We start from the raw sequence: 15,257 nt of genomic DNA on the forward strand, positions 1-15,257 counted from the left end.
TGCTCTTTTTTTCTTTCTTGGAAGGTGTTAACTTAATTTGTTCTACTACATTTAGTATATACACTTGCTTTACTTATTTTCTTGCTGCAAATTTTGAAGTAAAGGACGTTGTGGAATCAGGAATGATACTCGTTGCCGCTACTTTATACAGTCATGCAAAATCAATCATTTTCACTTTTGCTTTTTTCTCTTTTTTTCCTTTTACTAACAATAAATAATTTCACTTTTCCTTTGCTTAATTTTGACAAAACCTGCTAAGAGGGAACATGTCTACCACTCTTGTCGTGGATTTGGTCAAAGTAGAAGTTTCCCACTGTCACTAGCTACAAACAGTATCTGTTATATTTTTTTTTTCCCTAAAAAAAGCCACATAAAGCTTCGGTTCTCGCAACTAATGTGTGGTTCTGCAAGCTCGACGAAGTTATGAAATGGCTAAGCTAAACCTATCTTGGAGGTCATACTCATTTTTATGTGACAAGCTCACATTATCAATGCAGAGAAAACACAATTACATATATTCAAATGATAAAAATCGTCCAAGTGTGAAATGATTGCATAAATGCATGTGTCAGCATACAGAGTCGAATAATAAGATATATATAATTTAAATTTTTAAGAAAATTTCAACATATTCGAGGACCCAAAAATTAAAGCTAGACAATTTACCAAGACACAGAATTTTGTGATCGAAGATAATAGAAAATGTAGGGCTCATTAAAGAAAACTTTTGTGTGGTAAAGACATAGAAATAAAGTTTTATGAATTAACTAAAACATGTTTAGCTACAACTAGTATCCGAAAAACATGAGATGTCATATAATGGGAATTGAAACTAAATAAGTGTTGTTTTATTTAATTCATTATCAGTAGATGAAGTTAAAACTACTATTAAAATACTTGAATTAACTTAGGAATAATTTTACACATTTTCATATTAATTAGTTAATTTATATATTTTTTTTCCTTTAAAATAAATATGGGAGACACATACAAGTTTTTTTTTTAAACTTTTTTTAATTTTTACATATCATAGTTATTTTTTTTAATAATTACCGAAATGAGGCAGATTTTGAAAAAGATATCTAAATTAGAATTTCATAAATAGGAAATACAACTTCTGAAGTTGTGACGACTTTTATTGTCTATTTTTTTTTATAATTCATAAAACTTTCTTTTAGGCTGTAATATTCCTTTTTCTCTTTTATTGTATTTTTAAAAGTTGTTTCTTGACTTTCATTTTTTAAGATATTTCAAATTTAAAAATTGAATTAATGTTATTCTTTTAAGAAGATGATTATTTTTTATTCTGGAATATAATTTTGAAACTTTTTTTTAATTCTTTAAGATGCAAAATTTATCTCATTACATTTAAATATACAAAATAATGGAACACAATTAATATCCAAAAAAAATATTCATAAATGCAGTAAAAAATTCATGAAAAATGATTCTCGTGAAACAACCAAAATTATATAATCTAATATCAATTTTTATTGCTTGTGGGCTTACATTTTACACTATTTTCATAATGTTTATTGTATTTTTTTGGTTTAGACATTAATTGATATTCATAATGTTGTGTAAGTGAACTTAATTGAATAAGTTTTATATCTTGAATCAATAGTTTTAAAATAAAAATGATTTTTGTTGCAGAAAAATAACACATTAGTTTAGATTTTAAAGTATAAAGATCGAAAAAAAAGCTGTATATTATGTTAAAGAATATTTAAAAAAACAAATTAAGTGGGAGTCGTGAATCGTGATCATCAGTTTTACGACTTTTATAAAATAATAATAAAAAGAGATATAATGTATTGTGACTTCAAATGTGATTTCTCTGAATTAATAAACATAACAGTCTTGTCTATACTACTCGTTGGTAACAACTGGGATACACTTCACCAGCAGACCAATTGGCCAAGTCAAAGCTGCAATGCCAACACAAACACCCCATTGCTCCCAACTCAATCTCTCAGTATTCGCAAACTTCTTCAGAAACTCAACCATCACTAGCTGAAGAGCTACAGTTACACCCACAATTGCTATAAACAACTTATTCTTAAATAGTCCCTCAAAGATGTTCTTCTTCTCTAACTTCCTTGCATTCAACTCATTGAAGACTTGGCAAAGTACAAAAGCATTGAAAATAAGTGTGTTCTTCACCTTCTCACTGACGTCAAAGATTGATCTTCCCTTGAATTGTAAAACCAGCAAGACTAGCACTTGGTACAATGCCTGTGAAATGAGGTTCCTCCACATAACTCTAGTTATAAGTGGCTCAACTCTTCCAACAGGTGGCATCTTCATGAGATCATTAGAGGGTTGCTCAGTGGCCAAGGCCAACGCTCCAAGAGTATCCATTATCAGGTTTACCCACAAAAGCTGAACTGCTGTAAGAGGCACTTTACCAGAAGAAACTGCAGCCACAAAGTTGATGACAAGTGCACTCACATTAACTGTTAGCTGAAACTGAATGAACTTCTGAATGTTTGTGTACACACATCTTCCCCACCGTAGTACTGTGACCACTGAAGAGAAATTGTCATCAAGGATAACAATGTCTGAGCTCTCCTTTGCCACTTCAGTGCCTTGTATTCCCATGGAAAGACCAATATCAGCTTCTTTCAGAGCAGGTGCATCATTGGTGCCATCACCAGTGACTGCCACCACATGACCCTTCTGCTTTAAACATTGAACCATCAGAAGCTTGTCCAATGGAGATGATCTGGCCATGACTCTTATTCTGTCAATCTTCTCCATTCTCTCCTCCTGTGAGAAATTTCTGAATTGAAACCCTTCAACCACTGCTTCTTCCTCCAATTCTTCATCAGGGTCAAGAATTCCACATTCAGAGGCTATGGCTCTTGCTGTGTGCACATTATCTCCTGTAATCATCTTGATCTTCACTCCAGCATTCTTGCATGATTCAACTGCTTCTTCCACTCCTGGCCTACAAGGGTCTTTCAGTCCAAGTATCCCCAACAATGTTAGTTCTGACTCTTCAAGCTTTCCATACACATTGGAGCTCTTTTGGGCAAAGGCAATGCATCGCAAACTTTTGGTTGCCATGCCCTTGACAATGTTCTCAATCTGAACCCTTTCTTCATCATCCATGATCCTGATTTCCCCTGCATGGTCATAATAATTTGAACACATGGCCAATATCATCTCAGCAGCACCCTTCCAATGTGTATGAAACCTGTTGCTTCCTCTCTTCTCCTTCATCAGAATCCCACTTCTCTTTTTCTCGGAGTTGAAAGTCTCCACATGAATTATCTCGCAATGCTGCTTCACTTCATCAATCTCCATGCCCAAATCCACCACCGCCCAAGAAAGCAACGCTTTCTCAGTAGGACTCCCTGAAATTTCAGGCTGAGATGTTTCTTGGGGTTGGTAAACACTTCCAGTGGTGTTTAATCCAATTCCTTCTCTCAACAATTGGACTAAACTCGGTGCCAAATAGCCATCTTCATCTATTTTCTTCTTCCCCACCCAAACCTCAGTCACCTTCATCTCATTCATTGTAAGTGTACCTGTTTTATCGGTGCAAATTATCGTTGCTGACCCCATTGTCTCACAAGCAGAGATTCTCCGAACCATGGCATTATCTCTCATCATTTTCTTCATGGAATAAGCCAAAGTGAGAGTAACAGCAAGAGGCAACCCTTCAGGAATGGCCACAACCACAATTGTGACTGCCGCAGCAACAATCCCCACAACCGCATTCATAACATCATCAAACTTGGTCCTCCCTCCAACGAATTCCCGGTTCCCCATGTCATCTCTTGTGTTTCCAGTGAAGTATTGTATCATAGATACAAACAAAACAAGCGCAGCCACCAACAAACCAACCTTGCCAATAGCGGAAGTCAACTTGTTGAGACGCGCTTGCAAAGGTGTCTCCTCATCAAGCTCTCTAGTCAAAGAACCCATCATGGCACCATAAGCAGTGTTCATTCCCACAGAAGTAACCATCATGTGTGCAAAACCATCAGATACCTTTGTGCCAGAGAGCAAGAAGGGGTTCGTGTCACCATTCACATGCACGTGATCACTCTCCCCCGTCATGCTAGACTCGTCCACCTTCAACGAATGCCCCTCCAAAAACAACCCATCAGCAGGAACCTGATCACCAATCTTCAAACACGCAATGTCACCAACCACCACCTCAAAGATTGACACGCTTTGGCGTCTACCACCTCGTACTACTTCAACCCCTATGTCGCTACTCTTTGCAGAAAGCTTCTTGAATTGTCTAGATTGGTTAAAGTTGCTCACGGAAGAGACAACAATAACCAGAATAACTGCCACTATGATGCTACCTCCATCGTACCATCCCTCCTTCCAACCATGTTGCTTGATGCCAAAGCCAAGTGAAAGCACGGCACAAACCAAAAGTACGATAATAGTGGTGTCCTTAAAAGATTCAAGAACAAAAGAAAGAAAACCCTTGGATTGAGGTTTTTGGAACTCATTGACGCCAAAAACACGTTTTCGGGTATCAATATCAACGTGGGTGTCTCTGATGCCACGCTTCACGTCGGTTCCAAGAAGTGTGGCGAGTTCTTTGATGCCGCCGAATTGGGTGAGGGAGTCTGTGTCTTTGTCCCTTACCATGTCACTGAGAAGCTTGGGATCAACGTGGTCTGGGTCAACATCAACGGCCAGATAGGAGAAGGAGCGCAAGAGCCTGGGAGTTTTGATATTGATATTGCTACTAGAAAACGTGTTTCTGGCATCAACATGTTTGAGTTCCTCAAGAAGGGTTTTCTTGGAGAAACGGAGAAGAGTCTTGGCGAAAGAAAGGGCATTGAAAGCCATTCGCCACCTTTTCTTGCATGTCATGGGGTACGTAACCATGATGATAATAATAAGAGTGTAAGTATGTATGTAGTCAAAGAATAATAAACCAGATAGTGTGACAGAATGAGAAGAAAACACAGAGAAGTGACGGAAAAGAATAACAAAAGAGAATTTAAATAAGCGTGAATTCATCGTGAGGGGAAATTTCACCTAGCTTCGTGGAGGTTTCCCATGAATGCGCGTAGCGTGAAAAATTAGTTTCAACTTTCAATGATTTAGTAAACATTAAATAGGATCAATCTGGTTCAATGCATGCCTTATTATGGTAATGGTAGTTATACTATTTCCTTTTTAATAAATTCTCCTCACACCTTTCTATTCAAATAGTAGTATAAATGCCATTTACCTTTTTTTCTACTGAGAGTTTTTTTAAATTTTTTTTAAAACATTACACTAACGCTTTTTGTGACATTATAATAATTCTCTTAATTATTTAAAAAAATATTACATTACAACTTTTTAAAGAGATTATTATAAACATTAAAAAAATAGTGTCATTGTATAAAACTTTATAGAATATCAGTATAATCTAGTTTTTTTTTCCTTACAATATAGATATGCACAATTATCTTCTTGTTTTTTTAATTCCTATTAATTATTAAATAAAGTAAATATTAAATATTTTTATATTCTGAACGTATTATATACATTTAATTTTTATTTTAATGCTTTTTAAATTAGTATTAAGACAATTTATTAATAAACAAGGAAATAGTTTAAAATAATAATAAATAAGAAGATATAACGATTTTTTTGTTTGAAACTTTTATATCTTGATTACTCTCACTCACCTTCCTTCCTTCTTCCTCGTCACTTCTACGAAGATGATGCTTAAGAAACGATTTTTATTCCAACAAATATGTACGTTTTGGTGTTAAATATCAATTCTAATTAATTTTTTTTGGTGAACATATCAATTCTAATAAATGAGAAAATTATTTTTAAACTTGTAATATTCTCTCCCTTTCTTTTAATTAACGTGTCCTCTGTATATAGTTAGTGGGGTATACAATTATTTTTATTTTTAAAATGAAATAATAAATAAAAATCAAAATATATAATTATTTTGAAGTTGAATAGCTAAAAGGAAAGTAACCTATACCTACATATGTTTTGTTATGTTAAACATAATAATTGTAGATAAAATTGAAAACTACTTCTATATATAAATATTTAGTGTAGAAAAAATTAAAACTTAAATATTTGTACTTATAATTATTTATTGTAGATAAAACTTATAAAATCGTTGTTATATAATTTATGGACTAAATTATATATTTTATTCTTTATCTTGTATTTTAGATTATTTTAATCATTTATTTATTAAAATATTTATTTTTATATTTTATTTTTTTATATTTGATTTGATTTGATTCTTTTAAATAATAATAATTTCTTACAAAAGTAGATGAAATCTCTATTCATAATTTCTAGTTTCTCCGAGAGGATCCAACACTATTTTTGATATCATTAATTAGGAAAATCATACGATTATTATGTAGGACCATAATTAATTAAACAAATATAAGGCATTAGTTAATTAAAATCTTTTATAACTAATTGAAAAATGTAAATATTTTATTTTATTTTTATTATCTCAATTTTTGTATTTTTATTGACGTGCATAAAAATTGGGATAATAAAGATAAAAATAGATTTTAATTTTTTTAATTAGTTATAAAGGGTTTTAATTATCATATGGTTGCTGTCAAATTTTTTTTATCATATAGTTATTTTAATTAGCGATATTAAGAAAACAACACCATGGTAAATGTGTTAAGATCTTATACTAAATTCACAACAAAAAAAAACAATCTTATACAAAATTCATATTATGAGTTTATTTTAGTGTTTATTATTATTATTATTGTTGTTGAGGTTGAAATACTTCATGTTCCTTATTTAAATAAAAAATATTTTCTTAAAATAAAAATAATAATATCTCTTTATAAAAGTGATGATATGATTATTATAAAGAAGTATAAATTAATAAAAATCTCCATAGAATTATTTTTAAAAAAAAGTGTCAATTAAAAAGATATGACAGAATTATTATAGATTTAGCACGTGGGTTGGTGCTTCACCGAACATCTGCGAATGCAAATTCCAGCAGCGTAGCGAGTTGTTCCACTCGAGTGAAGGGAAGAAACTCGTCTTCCATTCACATTTCAGGTATCCATTCTCTCTCTCTCACTATTCTCCATGTTTTGTTGTCTCAAGATTTCTCACTCATTCACACCTTTCTTTTGTTCCCCCTGATTTTTTTACTTTTCTTTTCCTCATATAGATAGATAGGGTTTCATACTTTTGTAGCTATTTTTTTCACTCTTTTTCCTTCTCGAAACTTACATGAACCACCATTGAGCTACTTCGCAGATCTTAATTTCATTTTCATTAGGAAGATTCTTGTCCCGGGTGGACATGTCGCCAAGTAATTCTGTAACAGGGCAAATTGGGTGAATTCTTAGGGATTTATTAGAATCTGAGAGTTTTTTCTGCAGAGTTTCAGGGATTGAAAATTGAGAGAGAGATTAGATTATTTTAATTTATTTATTTATTTATTGACGAAGGTTGATTTCTGTTCTATTAGATTCTCCTACATTATGTACAATATTGGTTTCTGTTACATAATTTATAGCACTAGAGCTATAATTCATATTCTATTTAGCCATGGTTTCCTCTTGTCAATTGTAAGTGAGCTTCAAAGATTGAAAGTTAAAACTCGTCTAGAGAACAATTGATGAAAAAACAACCTGATTATGTTTATTTTTTCTATTTATTGTCTTAAATCTTACGAGTAGAATTATTAAATATTAGAGTTGAGTTATAGTTCTGGTAACTAGAATGGTTGAATTTCTAATTTATTAACCTTTTGACGCATGGTGTGAACAGTGTGTGACATGGAAATTTCAAACAATGGAAATTCATCATTTTCCTGACAGAATGGTTTTGTAAATATTGATTGACTCGAAACACAACGAGACCTGGTTAATCATTTTGAAATAATCAGTATACTGCTTTTGATTCTCTAATGTTTTTCATTTTCAGTTTCTGCAACAATAGTTTCTCGTTTCAACCGTCTTTGCAATAATGGCTGCAATCTTAGCTCGGAAATCACTTAGTGCTCTTCGAACCCGCCAATTGGTAAGATTAATCTCATTTCATTTTTCTGTTATCTGTGGAGTGTTGGAAATAAAAGTAAGAAGAACAAGCTTATAATTGCATGTAACATGTTGATGGAATTGACAAGACGCAGTATTATCTGAATACCCTATATTTCTTCCCCTCACTTTCCCAATTTCGTTTGAGTCCAAAATGTGAACTAGGTTTTTGTTTCTCTTTTTGGTTAGATAGCCTCTTGAGTATTTTTATTTCTGATTGGTTATGTGATTCTCGTTATAATTTCCAGATATAAAAGCTTGTTGTGAATACAGGATATTTTTTTGTTGTAGGATGCCAAATGTTTAACTTAAAACTATCCCTCATTTGTTCTGCTTGTTTAGGCTGTAAGTGGTCAAGGATTGCACAAATTCCAGAACCATGAACTGCGATTAAGTGCACATTCCTACTCTACTAAAAAAGGTCTGTCATTTCTCTTTCCAGCTTTATATAAACGTTTTTAATTTCTGCATTCTTATAGAATGGTTGCCAAGCAAAATTATTGAGAATGATTATACTATACGAATATTGATTGTTTTCTACACCAGACTGTACAATAAATGAACTGCCTAGAAGGTGGTAATGAACCAGGTCCACATCTCAGTTGGTAGAGCTATGAAGCATGCAAGGAGAGTATGTGGTTTGAAACATGCAATGCACTTCCTCCCTGTCCCCACCCCTCTTTAACTGTGTGATTTTCCCTGTGAGGGCCCACCCCAGTCTCCAACTCCCTCCCCCAAAAGAAAAAGAAAAGGAAGATAATTAAATGGGTGAAAATGGTTATAGTGAACAAATATGATGTCTCTTTATCTTTTCAAAATACCTTCAATAGCATTATCATTCATGACTATCAATTAAGATATCTACTGGATCACCATTTTTTTTTCACATGCATGTGTTACCTGTGTATATGCGCCCTTGATTTGTTTCATAATTCTGTGATGCACAAACTGCAGAGGATGAAGAAAGGGAGCAACTTGCAAAGGAAATTTCAAAGGATTGGAGTTCTGGTATTTATTTGAGAACCTTTCATGTTCAGTTTGATTTATGTTTCTATAATGTAACTAAATCATAGTTGATGCTTTGGATGACAGTTTTTGAGCGTAGCATCAACACACTTTTTCTCACTGAAATGGTTCGAGGTTTAATGCTGACACTTAAATACTTCTTTGAAACTAAAGTTACAGTAAGTTTCTTCTAAAACTTGTTGCTGGCCAAGATTGTTGCAGCTTTTAGATAAATTCATGACTTCTTTAATGCAGATTAACTATCCTTTTGAGAAAGGCCCTTTGAGCCCTCGTTTCCGTGGTGAACATGCACTTCGACGATATCCAACAGGGGAGGAACGTTGTATTGCTTGCAAACTTTGTGAAGCTGTAAGGCTTTGATTGTTTATCCAATAGTTTATGTTTAACAGTAATCCTTGAGGGCATGCATTTTACCAAATGGCATATGACTGTATGACAGCATTTTCCTGTTGTTTTTTTTTTACTGGACTGCTACTAAGCTTGCCAACTTCGGGGCTTTATTTTGTATATATCAATTGTATGTAGATGTTACAGTGTGTGGCTTGTTGTTGGTTAATGCGGAAACAAACGTGCAGCTGCTTTTGAATTTAAACAAGACATGGCAAAAAGTTCAAGGCATAAAGCCTTAGTAGGTTTATGAATCTGTGCCACATCATTAGTTTTATTAGGTGTAGGTATGTGCTTGAAATCACTAAGAGGTAGAAATATGTCTGTATGAGCTGTCTCAATTAGATCTGTCAAACCCTCTCATCCTTTTAGGCTGTAATAGGTATATTTTCCTATACACCAATAATAGCAGTTTTATTTATTTTAAATTCTTTTCTTTATAACTGGTACTGTAGTAGCTGCAACATTATCCCTCTAATATAGCAACATTATTAAAAAATATTAATATTTTAATCATTTGGAGGCTCATTCAGAATTTGGTTCGGAGGATATAGCAATCCTCTAAGCACAGGTAGTAATAATTATTTATAGGGGGACTATAGGGAGAATGTCTGCTTAACAATTCAGTCTCAAAACATAGGTTTTGAGCCCAAACTATGTAGAAGTCCCTAAACAGTGAAACCTAGTTACTACAAAAAAGTATTACATGATAGGCAAGTGATTATAATTTTAAATTGAAACTCATTTTCCAGAAGCCCATAAATCCTGAAGTACCAGCACCCCAGATAACTGAGCTATAATCCATTAATGAATATCCTGAGTAATAATTACAGCAAATGATCAATCCTTTATATATTTCCGATGTCCTAATTTCCTTTTCATGTTTAATTTCCCCGTTTTCATTCTTTCCATGTTTCTCACTCTCCTGTCAGTTGGGTTAGCAGCTGTATCATTATTATTTTCTCGAAATGATAAATATATTTTTTTTATCAGATATGTCCTGCACAAGCAATCACAATTGAGGCCGAGGAGAGAGAAGATGGCAGTCGCAGGACAACTCGGTATGTTATCTTCCTTGTCTGTCTCTTCTCCTGCCCCCATCCGATTCTTGCTCTCTTATTTGTTAAATCTTTCAGGTATGATATTGACATGACCAAGTGCATTTATTGTGGATTTTGTCAAGAGGCATGCCCTGTAGATGCCATCGTTGAAGGGCCAAACTTTGAATTTGCTACAGAGACTCATGAGGTCATATTTGCTTCATATTGAATTATATAAACTATCTGTTATTACATGCTAGTAATTGTTTCTTTCTTTCTTTGTTATTAATTCTATGTTAGTTCTGTCTGTTAAATTATTAATGTATGCGGCAATGGTTTCTTTGCTTATTTATTTCTAGTTATATGTTTGCTATTGCAGGAGCTTCTATATGACAAAGAGAAGCTGCTTGAAAATGGAGACCGATGGGAAACTGAAATTGCAGAGAACCTGAGATCTGAAAGCCTTTATCGCTGATAATTTACTTATGCTCCTTGGCCGTTGCCTGTTTTGGTCTCGTTGAGCAAGGAAGAATAAAATGATCAGTAAATGGTTTTAAAGAACCATATGGGTTTATGGTTTGTTACATCAGTTATTTTTTGTTTTTTAATTTTTTGCTTTATTGATAAGAATACAACAGTGACGATGTTTTTCCCTTGAAATCTTGAACAAATGTGAAGATGGAGGTAGTGGTGGTGCAGTGCAGCTTACAGACTAAACGTGCCTGATCGTCCCTTTACTTCATTAAAGACATCGAGGATTCGATGATTACCGGCATGTATCCATTCTTGTGTAGTACCATTTTTTTTTGTGTTAAGAAGTTTTCAGACAAGTATGCTCGGGGGCAGATTAGTTCATCCTATTTTCATACCTGTGAGAAGGTAAGGGATTTTATTTTATTTTATTTTTAAAAAAGTCGTGCGAGGAGATTTGTAAACCCCTTGTAATATTACAAAATTAAAGTCTCAAAAAAAGAATGGTTAATGGTGCATTCTGCAAATTACTAAAGCTCTTTTGCTTAAACAGAAATTATGAAAAAACTTTATTCCAAAATTCCGTCGAGCTGTCATTTGTATCATCATAGACTTCATATATCAAAATTTGTTATGGATCATCAAAGTGATCCTTTGGTTGAGAGAGGAACCTCCGTGTGAGAAGTTCATCTTGGGTTATTTTCAAGATTATTTTATCTCCCAATTTTAAAGTGGTGTGAGAAAGCTTATGCATTTTTTTTTATTAAAAAAAGAGCTTATGCTGTTGTTACCTTGCAATCTTTGCATCTTTTCATTAAATCATAATATATAGATTCTGTTGTACCTGAATATAGCTCATATTATCAGGTGAGTTATATTAAATTTTTGGCGCTTGATTTTGTTTTTTCCGTGCTTCATCTGCATTGCTCCCTACATATTTTTTTTTTAGATTTCTGCTGTCTACCATCGCCTGAATTTGGAACTGCATCCCATCAATTTAGATCCACGTGCATTTTTTTATTATTATTAACTTGTTTTTAAAATGAAAATGTGGTACGCAAAAATGTTAAATACTAAGGGAGAAAGTTTTACTGCTTAAAATAGATTTATTAGTTACATGTAGTATAGACAAAATTGAAAATATATAGACAAAAATCTACGTTATTTTTAAATAAATATTAACCAAAATTTAAAAATAATTTATTTCAAAAATAATTTTACCGCTAGCCATTATCTATAATTTATAATATAATTAATAACATTAATAGAAAGATATCCTGATTTGGTATCTAAATTTTATTTTAAATCTTTTTATTTTTTAATTAATTTATTTGTTAATTGATATAATAACTAACAATTAAGATTTATTAATTTTAAAATTTTAAAATTATTTTATTTAATTATTTCATCATTCTAAAATTACTTGTTCACTTTTCTTATTTTATCATTTTTATACAGCGAGATACAAAATTTTGGTATCAAATAGTTTTAGTATCATTTATAATATTTTTATATTTTTTTATATATAAATTTAAGTTAACATAAAATATTTTGTATTAATTAACTATTAAATTGAATTGATGAAATAAAATATTAAATATTTTTAAATTTTAAAAAAAATTTGTAAATTTGACCTAGAACTTTTTATTTTACGGTTAAATCAATGATATTTAATATAAAACATAAATTATTGAATTTAGTAAGTTTACCAAAATTTACTCTTTGATATATATATATATCCAAGAATAAGTTTACTTAAATTAACTCTACTCAATAACTTATGTTTTAAATTAAATTTTAACAATCTAACTATTGAATTAAATATTTTTAATACATAAATCAAGTTCATAATTTTTAAAAAAATTTAAAAATTATTTGATATTTCGTTTCATTAATTTAAATTGATAGATAATCATGAATCAAGTTTACAAATTTAAAAAAAAATTATAAATCATATAATACTTCATTATACTGATTTAAATCAATATATAAAATACTTTTATAATTATCCATAAATTTGAATTAATAAAATGAAGTATTAAATAATTTTTAAATGTTAAAAATTTATAAACTTTATCTATGCATTAAAAAATTTTAATTTCACAAACACACAATGATAGACAGAAAGAGAGTTTAGAGTTGATTTTGATGCATGATTCAAAAATTGATTTTAGTTTTCATTTCAAAAATGTAACTAAAAAAGATTTCATAGACAATTGGTAGAGAATGGTATAAGATACAAAATAAAGAGAGAAGATGAACAAGAGAAAAGATGAGAAAATGTTTTATAATTATTTATGGTTTAGGGTTTAAGATTTTAATACAAAGTTTAATACATTTTTTAATAGGAAAATGAAGGCAACTGACCACGCAACTCGGAAATTCCACACATAGAAAAGCATGTAGCATTAACAACAACTATAAATCAACAAAGCAGTAATAACCCATTCTTCAATCATAACTGAGTTTGATCAAACTGACGCAATATGCATTGATAATGTGTGTATGGGTCATCAACGACTCATGGGTTCAACTGCTGGAGCTGTTGGAATCATGGCCACACCCCGGTTTTGATCAACATTTCCTTGCCACCCTAACCAATTTCAAGTAAAATAGTTTCAAGAGAAAGAAATAACTCATCTATAATTTTTTAAATAAAATAAAATATCTTCTAAATTTTTTCCTGACGGCCAATTCGATTGTTTCCTTCCTTGAAAATAACATATATATTAAAGTTGAATATTAATATAATAACAAAATACTCTTTCTATCTTTTCATAAATGTCATCATAATTTTTTATATAAAATTAGATAAAATAAATTAACAATTTTATAAAATAAGTGAATATTAGTAGCTTCTCACAAAAAATTCAAAACCTAACCTAAGAAAGCTTACAATTTAAAACAAAACTCAGATACAATACTATAAATCGAAGTTATTCTTTGACTTCAATAATAATATTTACATATAATATTGATTTCGGTAATACACATTTATAACTTGAATACTAATTAAAAAACTGTACCAAGTTTCGATGCCATGCCACCACAGTTACTGTATCTGACTTTGTCCTATAATTTTTATATATATAGTTCTTACCAATGACCATGTCAAATCCACGGTTTTCAAGTTCACGATATTCTTGGCACAAGGCACATGGTTCACAACAGCAATGAAGCAAGCAATCGCAGCAAGGGCTGTCCTTCAACATGAATTGTCGTCTCATCTTGGTGCGATACATACATGAGTATATCCAACCACAACCTATAAAACAACAAATTATCGTATACAGGGCCCCACTAGCACCACATGCTGCACACAAAATCATTTATTAGACTCTTTCATCATATACCTATATATCATATTGAACTAACTTGTTGGAATGAATAGCTTCTTACACGTTGATCCCTTGTCTACAATCTCTGCAACTCTGCCAAACGTCACACATGGGCACCAGCACGTTAAGCAACCTGAAACAAATATAATACTATATGACTCTCTATATCAACAATAATCAACTTTGTGTGAAAAGGGCCGAGCATACAGTTTTGGAAGTTGGAGAAGCAATCACAGAGGCCCGTGGACCAATCAACCTGGGCCTGAGCTTTGGGCTGGGCAGGTGGTGCTTGTGGGTAAGCCACAGGAAAACCAGTGACAGCAGGCTCACTATAAGACCCTTGTGAGGTTGGCAGAGACATAGCTATTTCACATAAGAAGCACACAACTTAGTGATGAGGGGTTATGGGATTGGATATTATCATCAGTTCTGTGACCCAACAATTTATAAGCCTACAATTTGATCAACAAATGGTTTTTTTGGTAATATTTGTCACCCGTAGATATAACCTAGGTGAGCTTTTGTCTTTCTAAATTGGTTATAGGAGTGCAATAACCTCCGAGGTTGTGTGAATTAATAATATTTATATTAACAAGGACGGAGCCAAGGGGGGACCTACGGGTGCCACGGCCCCCCCAACAATTTTAATTTTTTTTTATATACATATATATTACTATATGGCACCCCCTATTATCTAGTTTTGTCAGATAATATGCTTTTGATACTTTAATTTTCATTTATTATAAATTATATATTATTTATTCTCGGCCCCCCAGTATTGAAATCCTGGCTCCGTCCCTGTTTATATATATATGCTAAATTAAACTCTATTTAAGTCTATGTCAGCCTTGTCCATATGAATGGTTTAGCGATAGGGGATAGCATATTCCACCCAGACATTGATGGAATTAAACTTTTTTTTTATTATTATAAATTTTTGTGCTATGTTTTATTTTCTTTTCAATACGGCT

At 32.0% G+C, this 15,257-nt stretch overlaps 3 protein-coding genes across 3 annotated transcripts; 1 reads left to right on the forward strand and 2 right to left on the reverse strand.

Moving 5' to 3' along the window:
- Positions 1-1,814: 1,814 nt before the first annotated feature.
- LOC109804257 (putative calcium-transporting ATPase 13, plasma membrane-type) lies at positions 1,815-5,117 on the reverse strand. The gene is made up of 2 exons (XM_020366050.3): positions 5,014-5,117; positions 1,815-4,828 (listed from the first exon to the last, which is right to left on the reverse strand). Exons 1-2 carry the CDS (start codon positions 5,034-5,036, stop codon positions 1,870-1,872), a joined length of 2,982 nt encoding a protein of 993 aa, XP_020221639.2. The 5' UTR covers positions 5,037-5,117; the 3' UTR covers positions 1,815-1,869.
- A 1,761-nt stretch (positions 5,118-6,878) lies between these two features.
- Positions 6,879-11,475, forward strand: LOC109804120 (NADH dehydrogenase [ubiquinone] iron-sulfur protein 8, mitochondrial). The gene is made up of 9 exons (XM_020365896.3): positions 6,879-7,035; positions 7,912-8,007; positions 8,367-8,445; positions 8,979-9,032; positions 9,117-9,208; positions 9,285-9,398; positions 10,431-10,498; positions 10,574-10,685; positions 10,857-11,475. The coding sequence occupies exons 2-9, from the start codon at positions 7,954-7,956 to the stop codon at positions 10,950-10,952; spliced, it is 669 nt and encodes a 222-aa protein (XP_020221485.1). The 5' UTR covers positions 6,879-7,035; positions 7,912-7,953; the 3' UTR covers positions 10,953-11,475.
- Positions 11,476-13,221: 1,746 nt separating this feature from the next.
- LOC109804541 (cell number regulator 10) lies at positions 13,222-14,956 on the reverse strand. Its single transcript, XM_020366391.3, has 4 exons — positions 14,494-14,956; positions 14,348-14,419; positions 14,049-14,261; positions 13,222-13,541 (listed from the first exon to the last, which is right to left on the reverse strand). Exons 1-4 carry the CDS (start codon positions 14,645-14,647, stop codon positions 13,462-13,464), a joined length of 519 nt encoding a protein of 172 aa, XP_020221980.1. The 5' UTR covers positions 14,648-14,956; the 3' UTR covers positions 13,222-13,461.
- Between the last annotated feature and the right edge of the window lie 301 nt (positions 14,957-15,257).

The sequence above is a fragment of the Cajanus cajan genome, chromosome 2 (assembly GCF_000230855.2).
Source record: "Cajanus cajan strain Asha chromosome 2, NIPB_CcT2T_4, whole genome shotgun sequence".
In the NCBI taxonomy this organism is placed as follows: domain Eukaryota; kingdom Viridiplantae; phylum Streptophyta; class Magnoliopsida; order Fabales; family Fabaceae; genus Cajanus; species Cajanus cajan.

Coding starts and splice junctions, on each gene's coding strand:
- LOC109804257 (XM_020366050.3), bottom strand. CDS start 5,036: ATGGGAAACCTCCACGAAGCTAG. Junction 4,829..5,013: donor GGAAACCTCCACGAAGCTAG/GTGAAATTTCCC, acceptor ATGCAAGAAAAG/GTGGCGAATGGCTTTCAATG.
- LOC109804120 (XM_020365896.3), top strand. CDS start 7,954: ATGGCTGCAATCTTAGCTCGGAAATCACTTAGTGCTCTTCGAACCCGC. Junction 8,446..8,978: donor TTCCTACTCTACTAAAAAAG/GTCTGTCATTTC, acceptor CACAAACTGCAG/AGGATGAAGAAAGGGAGCAA. Junction 9,033..9,116: donor TTCAAAGGATTGGAGTTCTG/GTATTTATTTGA, acceptor TTTGGATGACAG/TTTTTGAGCGTAGCATCAAC.
- LOC109804541 (XM_020366391.3), bottom strand. CDS start 14,647: ATGTCTCTGCCAACCTCACAAGGGTCTTATAGTGAGCCTGCTGTCACT. Junction 14,420..14,493: donor CTTCTCCAACTTCCAAAACT/GTATGCTCGGCC, acceptor TATTTGTTTCAG/GTTGCTTAACGTGCTGGTGC. Junction 14,262..14,347: donor TGTAGACAAGGGATCAACGT/GTAAGAAGCTAT, acceptor TTTTGTGTGCAG/CATGTGGTGCTAGTGGGGCC.